This window comes from Aptenodytes forsteri, unplaced genomic scaffold (genome assembly GCF_000699145.1).
Source record: "Aptenodytes forsteri isolate BGI_AS27 unplaced genomic scaffold, ASM69914v1 Scaffold5, whole genome shotgun sequence".
Lineage (NCBI taxonomy): Eukaryota > Metazoa > Chordata > Aves > Sphenisciformes > Spheniscidae > Aptenodytes > Aptenodytes forsteri.
In genome coordinates this window covers 6676728-6693558 of record NW_008795672.1, presented here as the reverse complement: position 1 = coordinate 6693558, position 16831 = coordinate 6676728, and the positions used below count along the sequence as shown (strand labels likewise).

The following is a 16831-nucleotide window of genomic DNA, read 5'->3' as shown; positions in this document are numbered from 1 at the left end:
TTAAAAAAAACCCAAAACTGAAACTTGTGCTTCTAGAATGCCCTGACCCTGTTTGCAAAGCACTTCCCCCATGTCACCCGGCTTTGGCATCACTTTGCCTTCCTTATTGCATGCCTCTTGAACCATTCTGTGGCTGAAGTGTTAAGCGTGTATGTTGTGTAATTGTATATATTAAAGAAAACTCTCAAAAGAACTGGATTTCTGCAAATTGGATTGGTAAATTTTCATCTCTGGATTATTTCTTTTTGTAGGGTCTAGTGCTATTTTGGTTGAACCCAATGGGGAAAGTCCCACTGAAGTCCATGATGCAAAAGGAGCTGTTAGACATTCAAAGATCTCTCCAGCCAACCTCTCTGTGATTCCCTCTCTCACAATTTTTTTAAAATGTGCCCATTATCACCAACTGAATGTTAAAACCCTTTATCCCCAACTGCCAATGTTAAAATTCATTCTTTTTTTAATACAAACAACATTTACCACAAAAATATGAAGGGAAAAGCCATCAACTTGTTTGCAAGTTATTACCTATTCGTATGACACAAAAGAAAAATCATTTACAGTCACAAACTGTACATAGTATTCGGTGGGGGACAGTATATTTGTGGTTTAGAGTAAAAAAAGGATTGCTTCAGTGGTAATTAAAATAATTATTGACGAGATATAAGACTTTAAAATCAAGAAAGTGTGATAATTTGGCTACAGAGACGATCATTGTAATATGTCTAACACAGAGGTTTGGATAGTAGAAAGGTGAGTAGAGGGATCTGGGGAAGGAAAGACACCGTCATGCAGAACAGCACTAGTTCTTGCTCAGTATACTCTTCAGGCTTCTCTCCACTGCTTCATCTAATTCTTCTTCGAGCTCTTCCTTCTTGGACATGGCCAGTTTGGACTGATAATCTTTTACTATTTGGTCTATATATGGTGCGCTCTGAGTCCCGTGCAGCATCAGTGTCCACTCCTTCAGCACGCCCCGCTGTGGCAGACTGCCAACAAACCCAATTTCTAGAGCCCAGGTGCCTCGGGGGTCTTCTCCCCAAGTGTGTGTGGTCATGAAAGGCCATTTGTCAAAACCCACCTTGGAGTCGTCATCCCTGGGACGCCGGCTCAGTAAAATGGACTTTGTTCCCATTGGTGAGGTCATGTTGATGTTGAGGTCTCCTCGCCTAGTGGAATTCACAGTTATAACTGCTTGGACGTGTTCAAGGTACCGAACAAAGTTTTCCTTGCCCTCACAAGCATCAGTTGTAAGTGTGAGGACCAGCTTGCCGCTTGGTGGGATCTTTCTGCAGTTCAAAAGAAAATGAAGCAAATTACAAGGATATAGACAGCATGACATGGCTAATGCTGAAACTACTGGTTTTTGGTGCCTCACAGAAAAAGAATGTACTATTTTCCTTATTAATACATGGAAAAGTAAGGAAATAATAGTTGCAAACTTAGTAGCCAGAAAGAGAACATTCTCTTTTTGGAAAATGATATCAAAACCTTAATTTGAAAATACATTATGAAATGTACACCTACACAAAGAGAAGGAATACAATTAAGAAGTACATACAGCTATTTAAGAAACACTAACATATTTAATAGCTGCCTTTACTTATCACTACTATATTGGGTAATTGCATAATAATGTGTATGTTCAGTAGAAGAACCATGAGCAGTCAGTCGTGTTAGACAGGCACCTTAAAAGACAGCAGCGAACGGCTGTCTGGAGTCAGAGGAGCCAGTTGCGCAGAATTTCAGTGCAGTCACATTAAAGCCTACATCCTTGTTCTGATTTGGAAACCAGCTCAAACACGGGATCTCAGTTTCAGCTCATTTGAAAAGTATTTTTCCATTAAAATTGCTATCCTTGAACTGCTGCCGTACAGGAGCACACAGAGGAAAGAAGTTGCACTTGTTTACTGAGTTGCCGAAGTGCTGCACCTTGAAATCTCAAGTTTCTTGGTGATTATAACTCAGTCCTTATGAAGGCAAACTCACAATTAACTGAAGGACATTTGTCCCAAGTATTACCAAAAAGCTAGATCTGCAGGTGGAACGCAGGCTCACTCCTGTGCAAGATGCATCCATGCCTTCCCAGCTCTCGCAGAGGAGGCCAAGGAGCCACTGTGCACTGTGTAGTCCCACCTGGGATCTCAGCGCAGGTCCAAGGGCACTGGTGCCTGGCCTGGGAGCAGCGCCCTGCCAGCAGCCGAGGCTGCCGAGCGCCTGCTAAACCCCTCGGGGTGAGGATGCGAGTGGCAATTACCAGTTGCCTCAGAAACTGGCTGGCAAACTACACTGGAAGTGTAAACAAAAGCCTCTGCGTCTTCACCATCAGCAAGCTGTGAGCAGCGTGACACTTTCCTCTGCCTAAAAGAAATACTTGAAAGACAAGAATTACTGCGATCATTAAAAAAGGGAATAAGTCACAAAAGACTCCAGTCAGCTTGTCATTACCTCTCCCAGTGGCTTCTCCGTGACCTAGGTTTTGCAGTAAAATAAGAGTCCCTTTTAAAGGGCATTGACCACACTGTGGTAATAAATATCTTCTTTTCAAAAGAAATGAGTACCAGCCTTTTCCCTTTGCTAATAAATAGTGCGTTCTTCAGAGACCAGTGAAAGCCTTTCATTTGAGCCTAGCTTCCAGAAATTCTCTTCTTCCGGAGATGCGCTCTAGGTATTACAGCTTAGTACATCACTAATTGGCTCAGGCCAGTCTCTGACCCCCTTTCATAGAGTACTGCCTTCTTGGGAGTACTTGCGGAGTAAAAAGACATTCAGGTCCAGGTCCTCAAGGCATTTAAACACTTACCTTAAACTGAAAAACCTGTGTTGTTCTGAATCTTATGGATGCCCTGGAGCAGAAGCTGGTATAACATAAATACTGTATAGCTAAAATATTTGAACATATAATTGTAATACCCTCAAGATTTACTTTGTGTGCCAAAGCACAAAGAAAATGCACTATATGCCAGCCAGAGGTGAAGGATCATAATCTCACAGTTGCCATATACTTGCAATTTCTCTGCATGGGAAGCATAATCCTCAAAGCAATCTGAATTCATGTTGTCTCATAGCAATCTCACACAGTAGACAAAGCTTTGTCAAACAGTGCTTCATTCCAACAGTTGTGGTAAGTGCATTTCCTCCAGTAAATGAGGGAGGACACCACAGTGTGAGTCTTTTCTATCTATCAAAACCAAAACCCAAAGAAGTAAAAGCAGTGTTACCACCCCATCTGCTTTGCAGACAGCCTTTCTCTCCACCTTCATAAGTGCTACAGTGCAAAAGTTATCTCAGCTCCCTAAAACACATGAGAAGAGGCTTGCTCTGTTTCCCCCTTTCCTGTTAGTTTGGATCCAATACTCTCTGCTTCGCTAGACTAATTACTATAGTCCAGGTGAATTTCCGCAAAGAAACAAAAAGAACCAGGGGTGGTGGAAAAAGCCTGACACGAAAGGAGCAGAAGAGGAGATGGGTTTTCCACACCCTCACGGTGTACTGCTGCCCAATTGCTATATATATATGTATGTGTGTGTGTGTGTGTGTATATTTATATAAAAAACATACTCACTTTTGCATGAAGTGTAGTACACAGTTAGAGATGAGCACGGGGAGCTAACTGCTCTCTAGAAGCATACTCCCATGCTCCTGTTCCTCAGCTAATGGACTACGATTGTCCCAAATCATCTTCGTACCTCCCTGGACCAGCCAGATTCAGACTTGTCCATTTTTTTCTTTTTGCTGATCCAACAAAAATCCCTCTTCAGTGAAAGTTCCTATTGCTAACAAGTGTTTCTACATGCAGCAGAGAAATGCTGCGCTTTAAATACTGATTGCTTTCAGCACACTGTATATTCTAGGCTGTCAACTCTTTCCTGGCCTGTTTCTGCTAATTGACAATGCTCTTATGGTACACACTTCTGTATCAACTACTCACCTATCTAAATATATATTGAATATGTATTTTATATCTATAAATATCTATATAAACATATATAGACTATCTAAATATATATTGAATATTTATTTTATATCTATAAATATCTATATAAACATATATAGAATATATATAGAGAAAATGTTGCTCCAGCAAGGCCAAACTGGAAAAATAACCCAATTATCCATGGCAGAAGTGCAGCATAGTTTTCATTTCCAAGGAATCTCTGGAGATGCTGGGACGTCACTGGTTTAATTTACAGTGTAATTCAAGAAGTGTAGATGTTGCAAGTCATGATTCTTACTATCTCTTGTCAGTGTTTCATTTGGGGACATAAATATTACAGCAGTACTATTAACATGCACGTGTTGGGTAATTGGGGGTATGGGAGACACCCATACAGACTGCACACTAAGAATCACTGCAGTAGAGCTAGGAGGCCTAGGTTGTGACTGACTTGGTTGAAATAACTTGGCTGCTGTTGTATGCTTTTAAAATCTCTTCTTTACAAATCTGTGTGCTGTAAGCACAAAGCCTGTTCTGGGTGCTGCTCTCAAAGACACCAATACAAAGCAATGTATTTCTCAACTCTGGAGCCTGTTGGGCAACGACAGCTATAGGGAATCTTTACTGCAATTCCAGACACCCGGGCTGGAGGAAAGGCACCATCACCTTTGCTCTTCTGTCGGTTCACCAGCAGACACGGGACAGAAAAACAAAGGCAGAGGGAGACAATACTGCATAGCACTTGCCCGCCTCTGGCTCAGTCTGTTGCCAGAATATCTCTACCACATTGTCTAATGCATGGAGCCAAGCCTACAGAAAGAAATTTTCTCTCTTCCTCTAGGATGATCCCCATTTCAATAAATGGGGCTGCACCAAGATAAATGAGATAATTTCTCTGCATTTAAATTATGAATAAACTAGAGATAGCTCAAAATTCGCTTCAGCACGCTCTCATTTGTTTCCTATCTGTGAGCATGCGTAGGCCAGATAAATTAAAACTCGTATTTCAGCTGTAGAACCTTGGATCCTGCAAATACAAACCCATCTGGAGGCTGGGAACAAACTTACTCTTTGCCTGGCTGAGCTATGTGCCAGGGTGGCATATTGGTTTGTTTTATTTTTCCAATAGAATAATGATGCCTTCAAAAATGGCACTGAAAAGTCAAATTTCAAATGGTATAGAAATAAATTGGCCATTATTAGATTAGTATTTCAAATAACTGAATTGAACTATAGCTGTTGCAGTCTAATAGTATTAATTCATTCACTTGTTGACTCATTCACTTCAGCACATGAAGGTAAATCAGAAAATAATTTGACTACATAGCCTGCAATTAGAGATTTGAAGAACATAAACCAAACACAATTAAATGCTGTAGTGTTCAAACAGAATCACTGGTACCTGTAGAAGATTGTTTCAGTCTTCTGGAGCTGAGCTGTCTGCTGGAATATGTCACAAGGAGTTACGACCTGGCTGACAGATATTTCATGTTGCAGCAGTTCATATAATTTACAGTACCAGCCTCCCAGATTTTCACTTGTGCACAGGCTCTTTATTCACAGAAACTTTGGCACAAACCTGCCCGTAAGTACTCAGGAGAAATGGATGTTGCTATTAACACTACTGGCACTAGCAACGATGATACAGATGAGCTGTAGAATGCACTCCTCCAGCAAACCAGGAACTGAAAGATCATGTAGTTTATTTTATCAACTTACTGAAATAGTTGGAATGCTACTGGTAATGTTAGTCTTTCTTAGAAAAAAAATTTTCATTATGTTTCTTTGACTATCTATGTCTTTGCCCACGTATTTGCATGCTTGTGGTCTCCCAAATGCCTGGAAAAAGCCAAACACATCTACTAGACTATTCACTTACTCAGGTTCCTGTATTGACCCTCCAACACAATGGAATCTCTCGGGAACAGTCTTCCAGTCTTTCGCCATCTTAACCATTGCTCCTGCATCTAGGACACCATAGCCAAACAAATGGTTGAATTCCAGCCCAACGCCATTTCTACGCCATTGATGAACCTCATCGTGAAGCTGGTTCCTCTTGGAGGTGAGCACTGTCAGATGCTGCATGTCTCTCCATGTCAGATCCAAGCTGTGGAAGAGCAACATGGAAAAACACAGTACAGTATTTCCAAGCAGATATTAAAGAAAAACAGTGTGTTTGACTAAGCCTTTTGGTAAAATTTGCTTCTATGAATCACACAGAAATTGTATCTATACACATATCAATAACAAAGCTTCTGTTCATTTCAGCGGGAACAAGAATAGGTTTTAATTGTATAGTACTTCCCCAAAATATATTCCCCAAAATTGCAAAAAAATTTGATTGTTTCCCTGTTCTTGAAATAACTGCTTTTAACTACACGTTATAGGATCCACCATGTAATTTTTAACTAATAAAATGAGTAGGATATTATACCAGATCCTGAAAAGAATACAAAAACAAAAGGACGATGACAGAATTTCACCTAGCCTTCCTCTTAAATCTTGCCCTCTTCTCCTTGCCTGCTCCTCCTGCTTTTCCCATGGACCTTCCAAGATTCACCCAGAGAAGGTCCAATCTGATTAAGCTGATGAGCTATAACAATCAAGGTGTTAGTAATTTCAGTATTCGGTGAATATGGGTATATGGGCTGTGGGTGGCTGTAGGTTTGCATTATAAGGTATGGTAGAGGTTTGTCACCTGTGATATACCAGTATGGATGGATGCAGTCAAGTAATATTTGTCTAGATTCGATGACCACTTTTCATCATCAGCTCTTGTCTTCCTAGATTTGCAGTGATTATGATGACAGGAAGGGCACTTTAAGTTATTATTCTGGAAGCTTTAGAACTGACATTCTAATTCTACATAACTAAAGCTATTCCAGTTTTATGATGAACTCTTTCAACTTTACAATATGTCTGATTCAAACCATCAACCTAGAAGGATCCGCTTTTCAGCTTTCTGTGCCCCAAGTAATAAGCATGTGTGCATGCTGAATATACACCAGAATAGCCAATTACTGTCATTTTTCCAAGGTGACACAAGATAGCTGAAAACCAGATATCGCTTGCATCATTCTTATTGAAACCTTTTAAGAGCTGCTACATATCTTAAAACCGTACTTTCCATTTCACAGATTGGTCTGTTTTTAGAGACACATCAGACATCTATTGTATATGAGCTGAGAGACATATGGAAGGGAGCAGTTGTCTGCATGGGAAATTGTTAGCCGTTCCTGTGAAGGCTAGTGTACCTCATCCAGGGTAGTTCTGCACACTAAAATGGAGGTTTAATAAAGCCAGCCTGGAAGGAGGTAGGAGACACTGACAGTTCTTTCTATCTCCCCCCACCCTTCTTCTCAGCAAAGGCTAGAAACCCAATTGCAAACCAGGGTTATTAGTCTAATTTCTACTTGTGATAGTTTGGCAAGAGTAATTCCAGTCTTCATGGATAGCCCAAATGAAGAGGAATGGTAATTACTACTGAGATACTAAGGTTGTAGTCCAGGTTAAACATGCAGTGGTCAGAAAATTCATTAAACCTTTATATTTTTATGACCATAATTATTTATTACATCGTGGCTGTCCCACTGAATGAATTTGACAGTAGAAGGATCATCCGAAGTTAAAACACTTGGCCTGTGTGTTTTATGTGTATAAAACCTGAAAATGAGACTTGGCCCAAGTCATGCTCTGAGCACAACGATCATTGCTCTGCTAATGACAGACACTTTATCTCCCCTGCCAAATCTTCATTCTTCTGCATACTGTTGAAGAAAACTATGTACATAGTGCTCACTTCATGCTGTGGTTACAGCAACTGAAGCTGTATACCTGAGTAAATGTTGTCCCACTTCATAAAATAATTTAACACAAATTAAAAAGATGGTATAGGTTATTGTAAGGAAAACTTGTCCTAATCATTAGAGAAGATAATGAAGCAAGATATACAGGAGGTCTCCAATGTCACGAATAGCATGGAGATGGTAAATAGACAATGGTTATTTATTCTTTCACATAACAGAGCAAATATGTAGCACAGAAGCAAATTACCAGCAATGGGTTAAGAAAACACAAAGGCAACATTCCCCACCACCATCGCCAAAAACTATTATTACTGTGGAATTGTTTGCCACTGAATGATACAGGTGCCAAATATAGACAAGTTGAAAAAGTGTTAGACAAATTCAAGGAAGATAAATCTGCCTGTGGCTATTAAACAGGACAGGCTGACCGCTCTCTCTCCAAACCACTGCTTGCCAAAGCTGTTGTTGAAAGCTTGCTCTTAATCCCTGTTTGTTGTACTCCCTCATAAGCATCTGTCATTGCAGACAGTATGTGGCACAAGATGAACTCCTGTCTGATACTATAGGTTCGTTCTTATGTTTTTGTAGGCTGGGCATTCCCCACTGGATATGCGGAGAAATGAAATAATCTCTCCATCCAAACAGTGCCGGAGAAGACAAACCCCTGGAAGCAGTGGATGGAGAGGACACAAAGAGCGAGTCAGCCAAAATGTATCTGTTACATGGCTTTGGCAAGACTGTCGCTCCATCTGTAAGTTACCAAGCATGTCACTACTGTAGCAGGCAGCTTGTTAGCTGTTCCTTCTAGCCCTGTGCCACAGCCAGCCAACTTGTATGATGAACAACATTAAACAAACCACAGGCCCTCTCCTCTCTAGAGCTCACAAGGAATTTCTCAACAGCATACTTAGCCTCCAGGGCCAAGGCAAACACTCCGGCTGCTTCAGGGGCAGCTGCAGATGTTCCTGAGTGACGCAGGGTGCAGTTGCCATATAAATCCGTTGTAGCCTGCAATGATATTAGACGTAATTAACGAAATTAGCTAGTCCATTTTCCTTGCAGCTACAGACTCAGAAAAATACAGAAAGTGGAGTTTGCGCCCTTGCTCTTTAGAGTACTTGTGCGTTTGTTCCTAGGATCTGTTTTCTTCTTTAGAATAGCATATCAATTTAAAAAAAGTGAGACATAGTTACAGAAGGTGTGAATGCAAGAATAAATTATGATGTAGGAAAACAATATTCACTACCACTTAGAAGCCATAAACTCATATGGATGTCATTTATTTCCTACAAACACAGTCTAACCAAAGGCCTTAAATTCCCTTATGGTTATCTGAAGGATTTGAAACTAGGATTTGAAACTAGAATTGTTAGCAGTATTGAGCTTTCTAACATTTGTGCAACTCCAGAACCAACAGCAGTACCAGGCTGCTATCTTCTATGCAGATTAGTCACTAGAAGAGACCAGAAGGAAACCTCAGAAGTACATTTTATGGTGATAATTACAAAGGTGCCACAGATCGTCTTGGCTGATACCAGCAGAGAGCTGATACCAAGACAGAAACCAGTATTTTTCCATCTGCTACTGCACAGGGGCATTTAGGATGCTACAATGTGTCTTTGCGTTTGAGACCGGGCCAAGGAAAATGTACAGAGGCTTTTGGCAAAGACTGACCTTGAGTTATTACAGCTGAATTTTCCACTCTGTGAATTAGACTATGGCTAGTCTGAAGGTGCTGAAGAGCAGTGATCAGTACAGGGGAAGAGAGTCCCAGTTACACTTGAACAGAAACTGCGTATTTTCCAGTTGTAGGTACGGCCCTGAAGGGGACTTGACTATGATGCTCCGCGCTGCTCAGTATGAGACTGAGGGTGATCGGAACCCCCCACATTTCCTCTGTAGGTGACTGAATGTCTCTCTGCTCTGTGCAGCTTCTAGTACAGCAGAAGTCTGGTTCATGACTGCTCTGCCAGTACAACTAAGTATGATGTCAGATGTTGACACTTCTCATTTAGATTTTTACGGAGACCTTTTATCACACTGTCCTCTGGAAAGAGTGCAATTGAACTTCTAAATCTGGTTTCTGCTAAAAGAAAGCACCAACTATATGAAGCTCTAAGAGATGGAAGATCATTGCTTTCCTCAATATTAATCCCACATCTCCTCAGCTGACAGTTTTGGCACGATCATGTACTGCAGATGAGAAAATATCCATCTCAACAAAGGACCATCTGCTGCTCCAAAGCAGACAGAGTTGTAATAGGTTGTGGGAGTGCACAAAGACAGCAGCAACAGGACAATAATATCTGGACTCACCACACCAGCCTCCGGATTTCTCTTCCTCCCATTACTAAAGGTGGAGGCTAAGGTTGAAGAGCAGCTTTCATCATACAGAGCTGTCCGTCCATCATTTATAGCAGAATTGATGGAGATTGTCCACATGCTCGATGCATAACCGTCACAGTTACAGTCATCGTAGCTGCCCCCATCTCCAGAGGCCCAGACATAGATGCTTCCTTTGCCGCCTCGGCCCTATGAAAGGGGAAAATTGATCCTCTTGGGTTAAATTGCAGATAGGAGATAGCAGCTACTTTAAACTGCACATCTAATTGTAAAGCTAGGCATCTATTAAGGAGAAAACTGGTCCAAACAAAATATAAATCAAACTTCAGCTGAAATAACATGGACTTCTGCAGGTTATTAAATCCAGTTAACTGGCAGCCACAGCCAGTTCTGCAGCCTTACATACACAGAGCACTTCCATTTATCTCCTGTTTTGTTTGATGCCCTGAAAGCTCCTGTGCCAGATGCTAAGACATTTTATGGATTCATTAGCGTTTATGTCAAGGTCTCTGTACTATGAGGAAAGCGTTCTTTTAAAAGGGATATAGGTCATCTCATGCGCTGGGTTTGTAAGATCCAATTAGGTTCAGGCAATGGCTAAAAAACTCTATAGAACTGGCACATTTTTCTCTCAATAGACTTTTCTCCAAAGGTATCACTGACTCAGAGCTGTTTTTCTGACAAACCAGCTTCTACTACTAAGCAGAAAACAAAGTTATGGGACCATATGAATCATCTACAGAAAGATGGTCTACCAATTACACTGAGAAGGCGAGAGATGGACGAAGAGTCTGAAGCTGATGGGCAGCTATAAAAGCTTCCCATTAGTTAAAGGAAAGAAATCCGTACCCTCTCCCCAACTTCCAGATAGGCAAGGAGTGGGAAGGGATCAACTCAGCTCCTTCTTCTCATCCCATACTAAGAAAGAGGTAGGGGCTGCCTGGAAGAGGGTTAGACCTGAGAACCCAGACACTAAGGGAAAGATCAGTGCTACTGAACCCTGGGCAGCTATAAAAGCTTCCCATTAGTTAAAGGAAAGAAATCCGTACCCTCTCCCCAACTTCCAGATAGGCAAGGAGTGGGAAGGGATCAACTCAGCTCCTTCTTCTCATCCCATACTAAGAAAGAGGTAGGGGCTGCCTGGAAGAGGGTTAGACCTGAGAACCCAGACACTAAGGGAAAGATCAGTGCTACTGAACCCAAAGCTCAGATCTCCGACCGATTCCAGCACAGCCACCATTTCTCTCTGCATTTAGTCTGATGTAATCCGATGTTTACTTCCAGCAGCACCAAAAGGGGGCAAGGCCTCTATTTAACATACTGTTTATACGCATTGGGCAGAAGGTAAGAAAAAAATCTCTTCTGGCCTCTTCACTGTCCAGCATGAAATGGAAGTTAAAGAATATACAAACATAGCAACCTGCAATGGTATTTTAATAGGGAACCTTTTCTGCCAGGAATTTAAATCAAATCTGAGCTCCCAGCAGTAGCTTCTATTTTTCATCATACCCCACTGAACAGAGCAACCTCATTATTTCAAGCACGTTAGTGAGTTGCATTATAATTCACTGAATTGCACAGCAGGTTTGCTGCCACCGGGGTACATAACATCTCAGGACATAGATTTTCATAATAAAGATGATGACTATGAAAAAGCTTATTGAAATCAGTCTAAGAACTCCCACAAAGATCTGAGATCAATCATTTGAGTTTTAAGGGAGGAAGATACTGTTGCAAAAATATATACTCTAAAACCAAAATAATTCCAGCAAATTATTTAAAAAAAATAAAAAAGATCAGCATAACAGGAAGAGTTATGCCTCCTTTCCCCTTTGACTTTTTCCCCTACAGGGCCCTACCCTGGGCTTTGGACTCACTTCAGAGGCTACATCCCAAGCTCGTCATCGTGCCCACATACACCATCACATCACCTTGCTACCATCTGCCTCCTTTGGACAGCCTCGGTGGCAGCCCAAGCACATCTCTCTCTGTCCCAAAAAGGCAGGCTGCTGCCCAACGCAGAGAGCCGGTGGCTGCTGGTGCCAGGAATAGGACGTTTGGCACGTACAGACCCGTTCTTAAACAACCTTTTCCTTCCAGCCATTTTAATGGGACAGGAAACACTTCATTTTCATGTGATAAATTCACAAAAGTAGTTTGGTGCCTGGAAGTTAGCCTCTGCAGCGTTCGGCATGGGGAAGCAGACTTAGCCCTGCTCGGCAAATTGTTCCACGCTGCCAAAACTGCAGCATTTCACCCCATGAGTGGGATTTGTGGCAGAATGGCAGAAAATGGGAGTAACAGATTGCTGGCGGGGAGCAGAGGGAATCCACGGAGGAACTGAAATTTAGGCTCGAATTCATGGGTGGAGTTAGCCTGCTAGAGTGCTGCTGGGGACGGCTTTTCTGCATGTAATTACTGTAACGTGCAAACGGCCTCAGGATATCACTTCTGTAAGTGTCACATCCACAAGTGTGGCTTAGTGTTAAAAACCATAATTCACCTCTTAACACTCTAATTTCAGTTGACTTTCCATTTTAGCCAGGACTGGGAAGAGGAGCAAACACTACTGGAATAAACTGATAGCAGTGCAAGTGCATTATTTACAATGATGCTTAGGACTTGCTTCTTACATTTCCCACAGCCAGACCTGCAGTAGTTGGAGAGTTTGCACAGGCAAACTGTTTGGTGGCTGCCCTCAGGCATTGTTTCATTTACCAGGCGGAAATATATGGCTTCAGGGGAAGTGAATTTTCAATTCTCTGGACGTTAGTAGTCTAAACCAGAAAAATCTAAGTTGGGTCAACTAAGTGTCACATTTAAAGCCAACTGAAAACTCCTACTTACATCTCGACCTTATACAAACCTCAGAAAATTCAGTGATGTCACTCAACTTAGGCTGCTGGAAATTTAGGCCAAAAACAGAACTGGAGAAGGTACTAGTAATACACACTACAAACACCAGAGGGAGCATGAAGGAAGATTCAGGAAGAAAAGAGAAGACCAGCAAGATAATAAGACACATTTTAAAGAGTATCTTTCATCCAGAATCCTGTTGAAACCTGCTCATTTCCCCCAAAAGCAATGCACAGCGTGGCACCCACACTTCTGAGCCATTTGAAACTGCATCTCGCTCAGAGCTGAAAACGGATCTTGGTGCATTTAGTACTAGCCCAAGAGAGGCTCACCTCTCAATTCAGGCTAAACCAAAATTAAATCCTGGGCAAGGCTGTATGCTTAGAAAGTCACGACAGCTACTGAGAAGCTCTCTTTGCAGAAACAGCAGGTTTTCTATTTCCAGTGTCCTTCGTGGGATGTTGTGCTACCAGCAAAAAATATCCCTGAGACATTTTCTTACCCCTTTTCTCATCTTCTAAAGAGCGTAATCCCAGAAAAACTTCTTTACTGAACTACCTTGCAAAAGTGAATTGGCGGGGGACTGCAGCCTAATTCACTTTATGTAACTTCAGGCGCATCTTGAACTTTTTTTTTCCTTGTTACTGTGTTCATTCATCACGCTTGCTGGGCTAGTGCCTAAGCCAGTGTTTCTCAAAGTTTTGATTAGATCACACTATGCAGATAAAAATGGGTGGTATTTGACAATTCCATTTGATGGAAAGAACATAACAGTCTTTACAACATGTTTCTGATGCCCTCTGGCTTTGACCTAATCCTTCAGTCATAGATCAGGACTAACAGTTTCCAAACAGTACAAGCTAAAAACAAAGAACAGACTCCTGCCCTGAAAAGCCAAGTACCAGGGAGCGACAGCATTGGGACACCAGCAGGCAGATGGGATAAGAAGAAAAAAAAGCAGCACCTGACTGCGAGGAGGTATTTTTTTTAGGCGCAGCGAGAAGGTATTTCAGGATAAGGACAGCCAAATGGTTTGCTTATGTTTATGGACTGTCCCATGTCGAAGGAAGGAAATGCAGATGGAGCAAATTTGGAAAAAAATATGAAAAGTTACAGAACTGGAAATTGCTTTCTGTAACAAATTTAAAGCACATATTATTTTATAAGCACCTTTCTTTTTGCGTGACATATGAAAGCCATTTTGTAATTCTTCCCCTTAAGAAAACAGAAGTGTTTCAGCACCTTCTATATAATTTAATAGCAATTTATGTGCCTGCTATGTAAGAGAGAGGCTGGTTTTCCAGGAAAAGCAAAAAATTCTACAGCTTTTTCAAGTCTTTGCCATGGGTCCTACTGACTTATGAATAGGACTCAGTTAGTTTCCATCCCCTATTAATTTTGACTGTATTTTCCTCTGAAAAGAGCGTTTCTTTCTCTTCAGTACTGAAGAGAATACTGATTATTTGAAAATCCTTACATGTTTTGTAATTAAAAACGGCATCATTCAGTAATGATTGCTAATTATCTTAGAAAGCATAGTTTGCAGCCCAGGCAGGAAATGCGAAATCGCCATCGTGTCCCCAGGCTGGGGCATGCCAAGGCAGGACTGACTGTGGAAGAGCTGTGGGACCATTTGCCCGCTGTCATGACTTGGCAGGGAGCATTGGGCTGGGCTCTCAAGACATGCAGGAGCCTACGCAGAGACCTCGCTCTGCCTTGGTCTTGCCACCACTCCCGTGCAGGAGCAGTCCAACTATGCAACACAAGCCAGCTGGAGGCAGTGAGTCCTTGGCATCGCTGAACTGCTGCTCATCTTTTGCACTGCCAGGGTTTTCTGGAGCCTGCCTGCGTGTTCCTGCATCCCTGACATGGTGCCAGCTGGACAGCCCGTTGAGCCCTTGCTCTCCTGGCTCCTCCAGCTACCTCTGCATCTGCCAGGCTGATCTCCCCAGAGCAATCTGGTAGCCTGTGACTTCCTGGATCCCTTTGCTCCTTTCCTATACTGATTTCTTGGGGAGTGCTAAAATCTAAAGCAAAATCTAGGCAGAAACACATGCCTGACAGCCAGCCAAATAATCTCAATTTAACCACACAGACATCAAAGTCTTAAGCAGGAAACATATTTGGATTTCCAAAGTTTGCCACTGCACACGTTCAGGGGACAGCTGTCTTGTTTGAGCTGAATGCCTTAGCACTTCTCCCATGTCCAGCCCCTTCCGAAAGCCTGGAGCTGCTGTACTGTGCCCCTGGAAAAGCCCAGGATGACTGGCCCCCCCAGCACACCCGCAAGTCATGGAGTTCCGTGCAAAAGAAACAGCAGCTGGGTTATCCTACTCAAATTGACCTCTGCTGAAGGTGGTGTCCCTTCACCGCTGGCCTAACCCTGAGGCATTCAATGGGAAAGGAGGAAAGGCTGTTTTGGCAGGAGCAAGAACTCAGCTAAACGCTTGGCTGCTATGCAGAGGACTGTCACTTGGAACCATGTTTCAGTCATGCTTCTCTTGGTTTTGTCCCTTTCATATTTTGTTGCCTTCAATAACTGGCTGTCTAGTTCCTCCTAGCAGATTTCCAAAACTATTTGGGCCAAGTAATAATCACCCAAGTACAAGAAACGGCTGCATACGAGATTGTCAGAGAACTAAGCCCTATAATTGTTTAAACCCTAACAAAAGGCTTTACGTAACTTTTTCTAGACTTCGTCACAGAGTACTGAACTCCCAGCCACCAACCCCCAATTAATTGCATAATTGTTAATACCTCCCTTTGGCTAAAAATAATGCTTGAGCCATTTTCTATGTATAAATTACTGTTGAAACTGGATGGAGTTCTGTTAGCCAAGAGAAATGAATGGAAAATTACACTTTTGGTGAAGAGAGGGAGCATTAGGTCTCAATTAGGGTTCAGTCCAGTAGGGAAATGAGGAGGGAACTTTGAAAATGCTGAGACAAAACCTTTTAATTATCCATTCCTTTTTTGTTGGATCCTGGGTTGCGTACCACAAGTGATAATGCATTACTGTAGTCCAACAATTCTGCAGGCATACTTCTGGTATCAATAATATTTGCAAAAATCAACCCCATCCTCTTTTCAGTATTTCTGAGCTAGATTATCACTGAGAAAAAGATTCTAAACACCCAATTTACTTTCCACCAGCGACGATGCTGGTTCCTCTGCCCAGAGCTCCCAACTGGTGTGATGAACCCTGGCCTCACAGCTTCACCTGTGGCTCTTGCAACACTGTGCAAAAGTTCCCGGCTTGTAGCATCAGCCTTGCTGGGAAGCAAAAGCACATGGCTGCTGAGTGGTGGCACAGAGATTAGGCAAGAACACTCCTGGGGTCAGAGTGAGACAGCAAAATCTACATTTTGAGGCTGTATTATTGTCTTGCCTCCTTAGAAAACAGTAATTTACATGTCCATAAAGAAAATATTTACATTTAGAGCTTACAAATATTGCCATGTTGGCCCAACCTATTGATGCTGCAGCTTTCTGCTCTTTATGTGACAGTCATTTGAGTCTTTGTGAAGGGCAATATTTAACCCTGTCACAGGCCCATGCAAAGCACAAACATATGACAGCCAAGGTCCTGAGCTGACCAAGACATCCCTGAGGAGGCCAGTATCACAACAGAAATCAGCAGCACTTGGGTTTTGCCCCTGTCCTGTCCTCAGAGGCACATGCCCATTCCCCCATCTGTGGTAGGAAAGCAGATGGTCACAGACTGATCTCCAAACCTGGGTCATGTACTCAGTGAAAGGTTGTGTATCCCATCACCAGGTCAGAAAAGCTGGTCATGTTGTTTTACAAAAGCCTGAAAGTATCCCCCATCAGATGAACGGGGTGACTTCAGAACTCCAAGCAGATATAACATACTCATGTGGGGTTTTAATAA

The 16831-nt window shown here is 42.2% G+C and overlaps 1 protein-coding gene across 1 annotated transcript in view; it reads right to left on the bottom strand.

Moving 5' to 3' along the window:
• Positions 1-426: 426 nt before the first annotated feature.
• The window catches only part of PCSK2 (proprotein convertase subtilisin/kexin type 2), an 85490-nt gene continuing 69085 nt past the window's right edge, over positions 427-16831 (bottom strand). The window contains exons 9-12 of the mRNA XM_009282565.1: positions 10057-10272; positions 8648-8748; positions 5814-6041; positions 427-1286 (exon numbers count right to left, since the gene is read on the bottom strand). Coding sequence (XP_009280840.1) covers positions 800-1286; positions 5814-6041; positions 8648-8748; positions 10057-10272 — 1032 coding nt within the window. The 3' untranslated portion in view covers positions 427-799. The remainder of the gene's footprint in view (positions 1287-5813; positions 6042-8647; positions 8749-10056; positions 10273-16831) is intronic.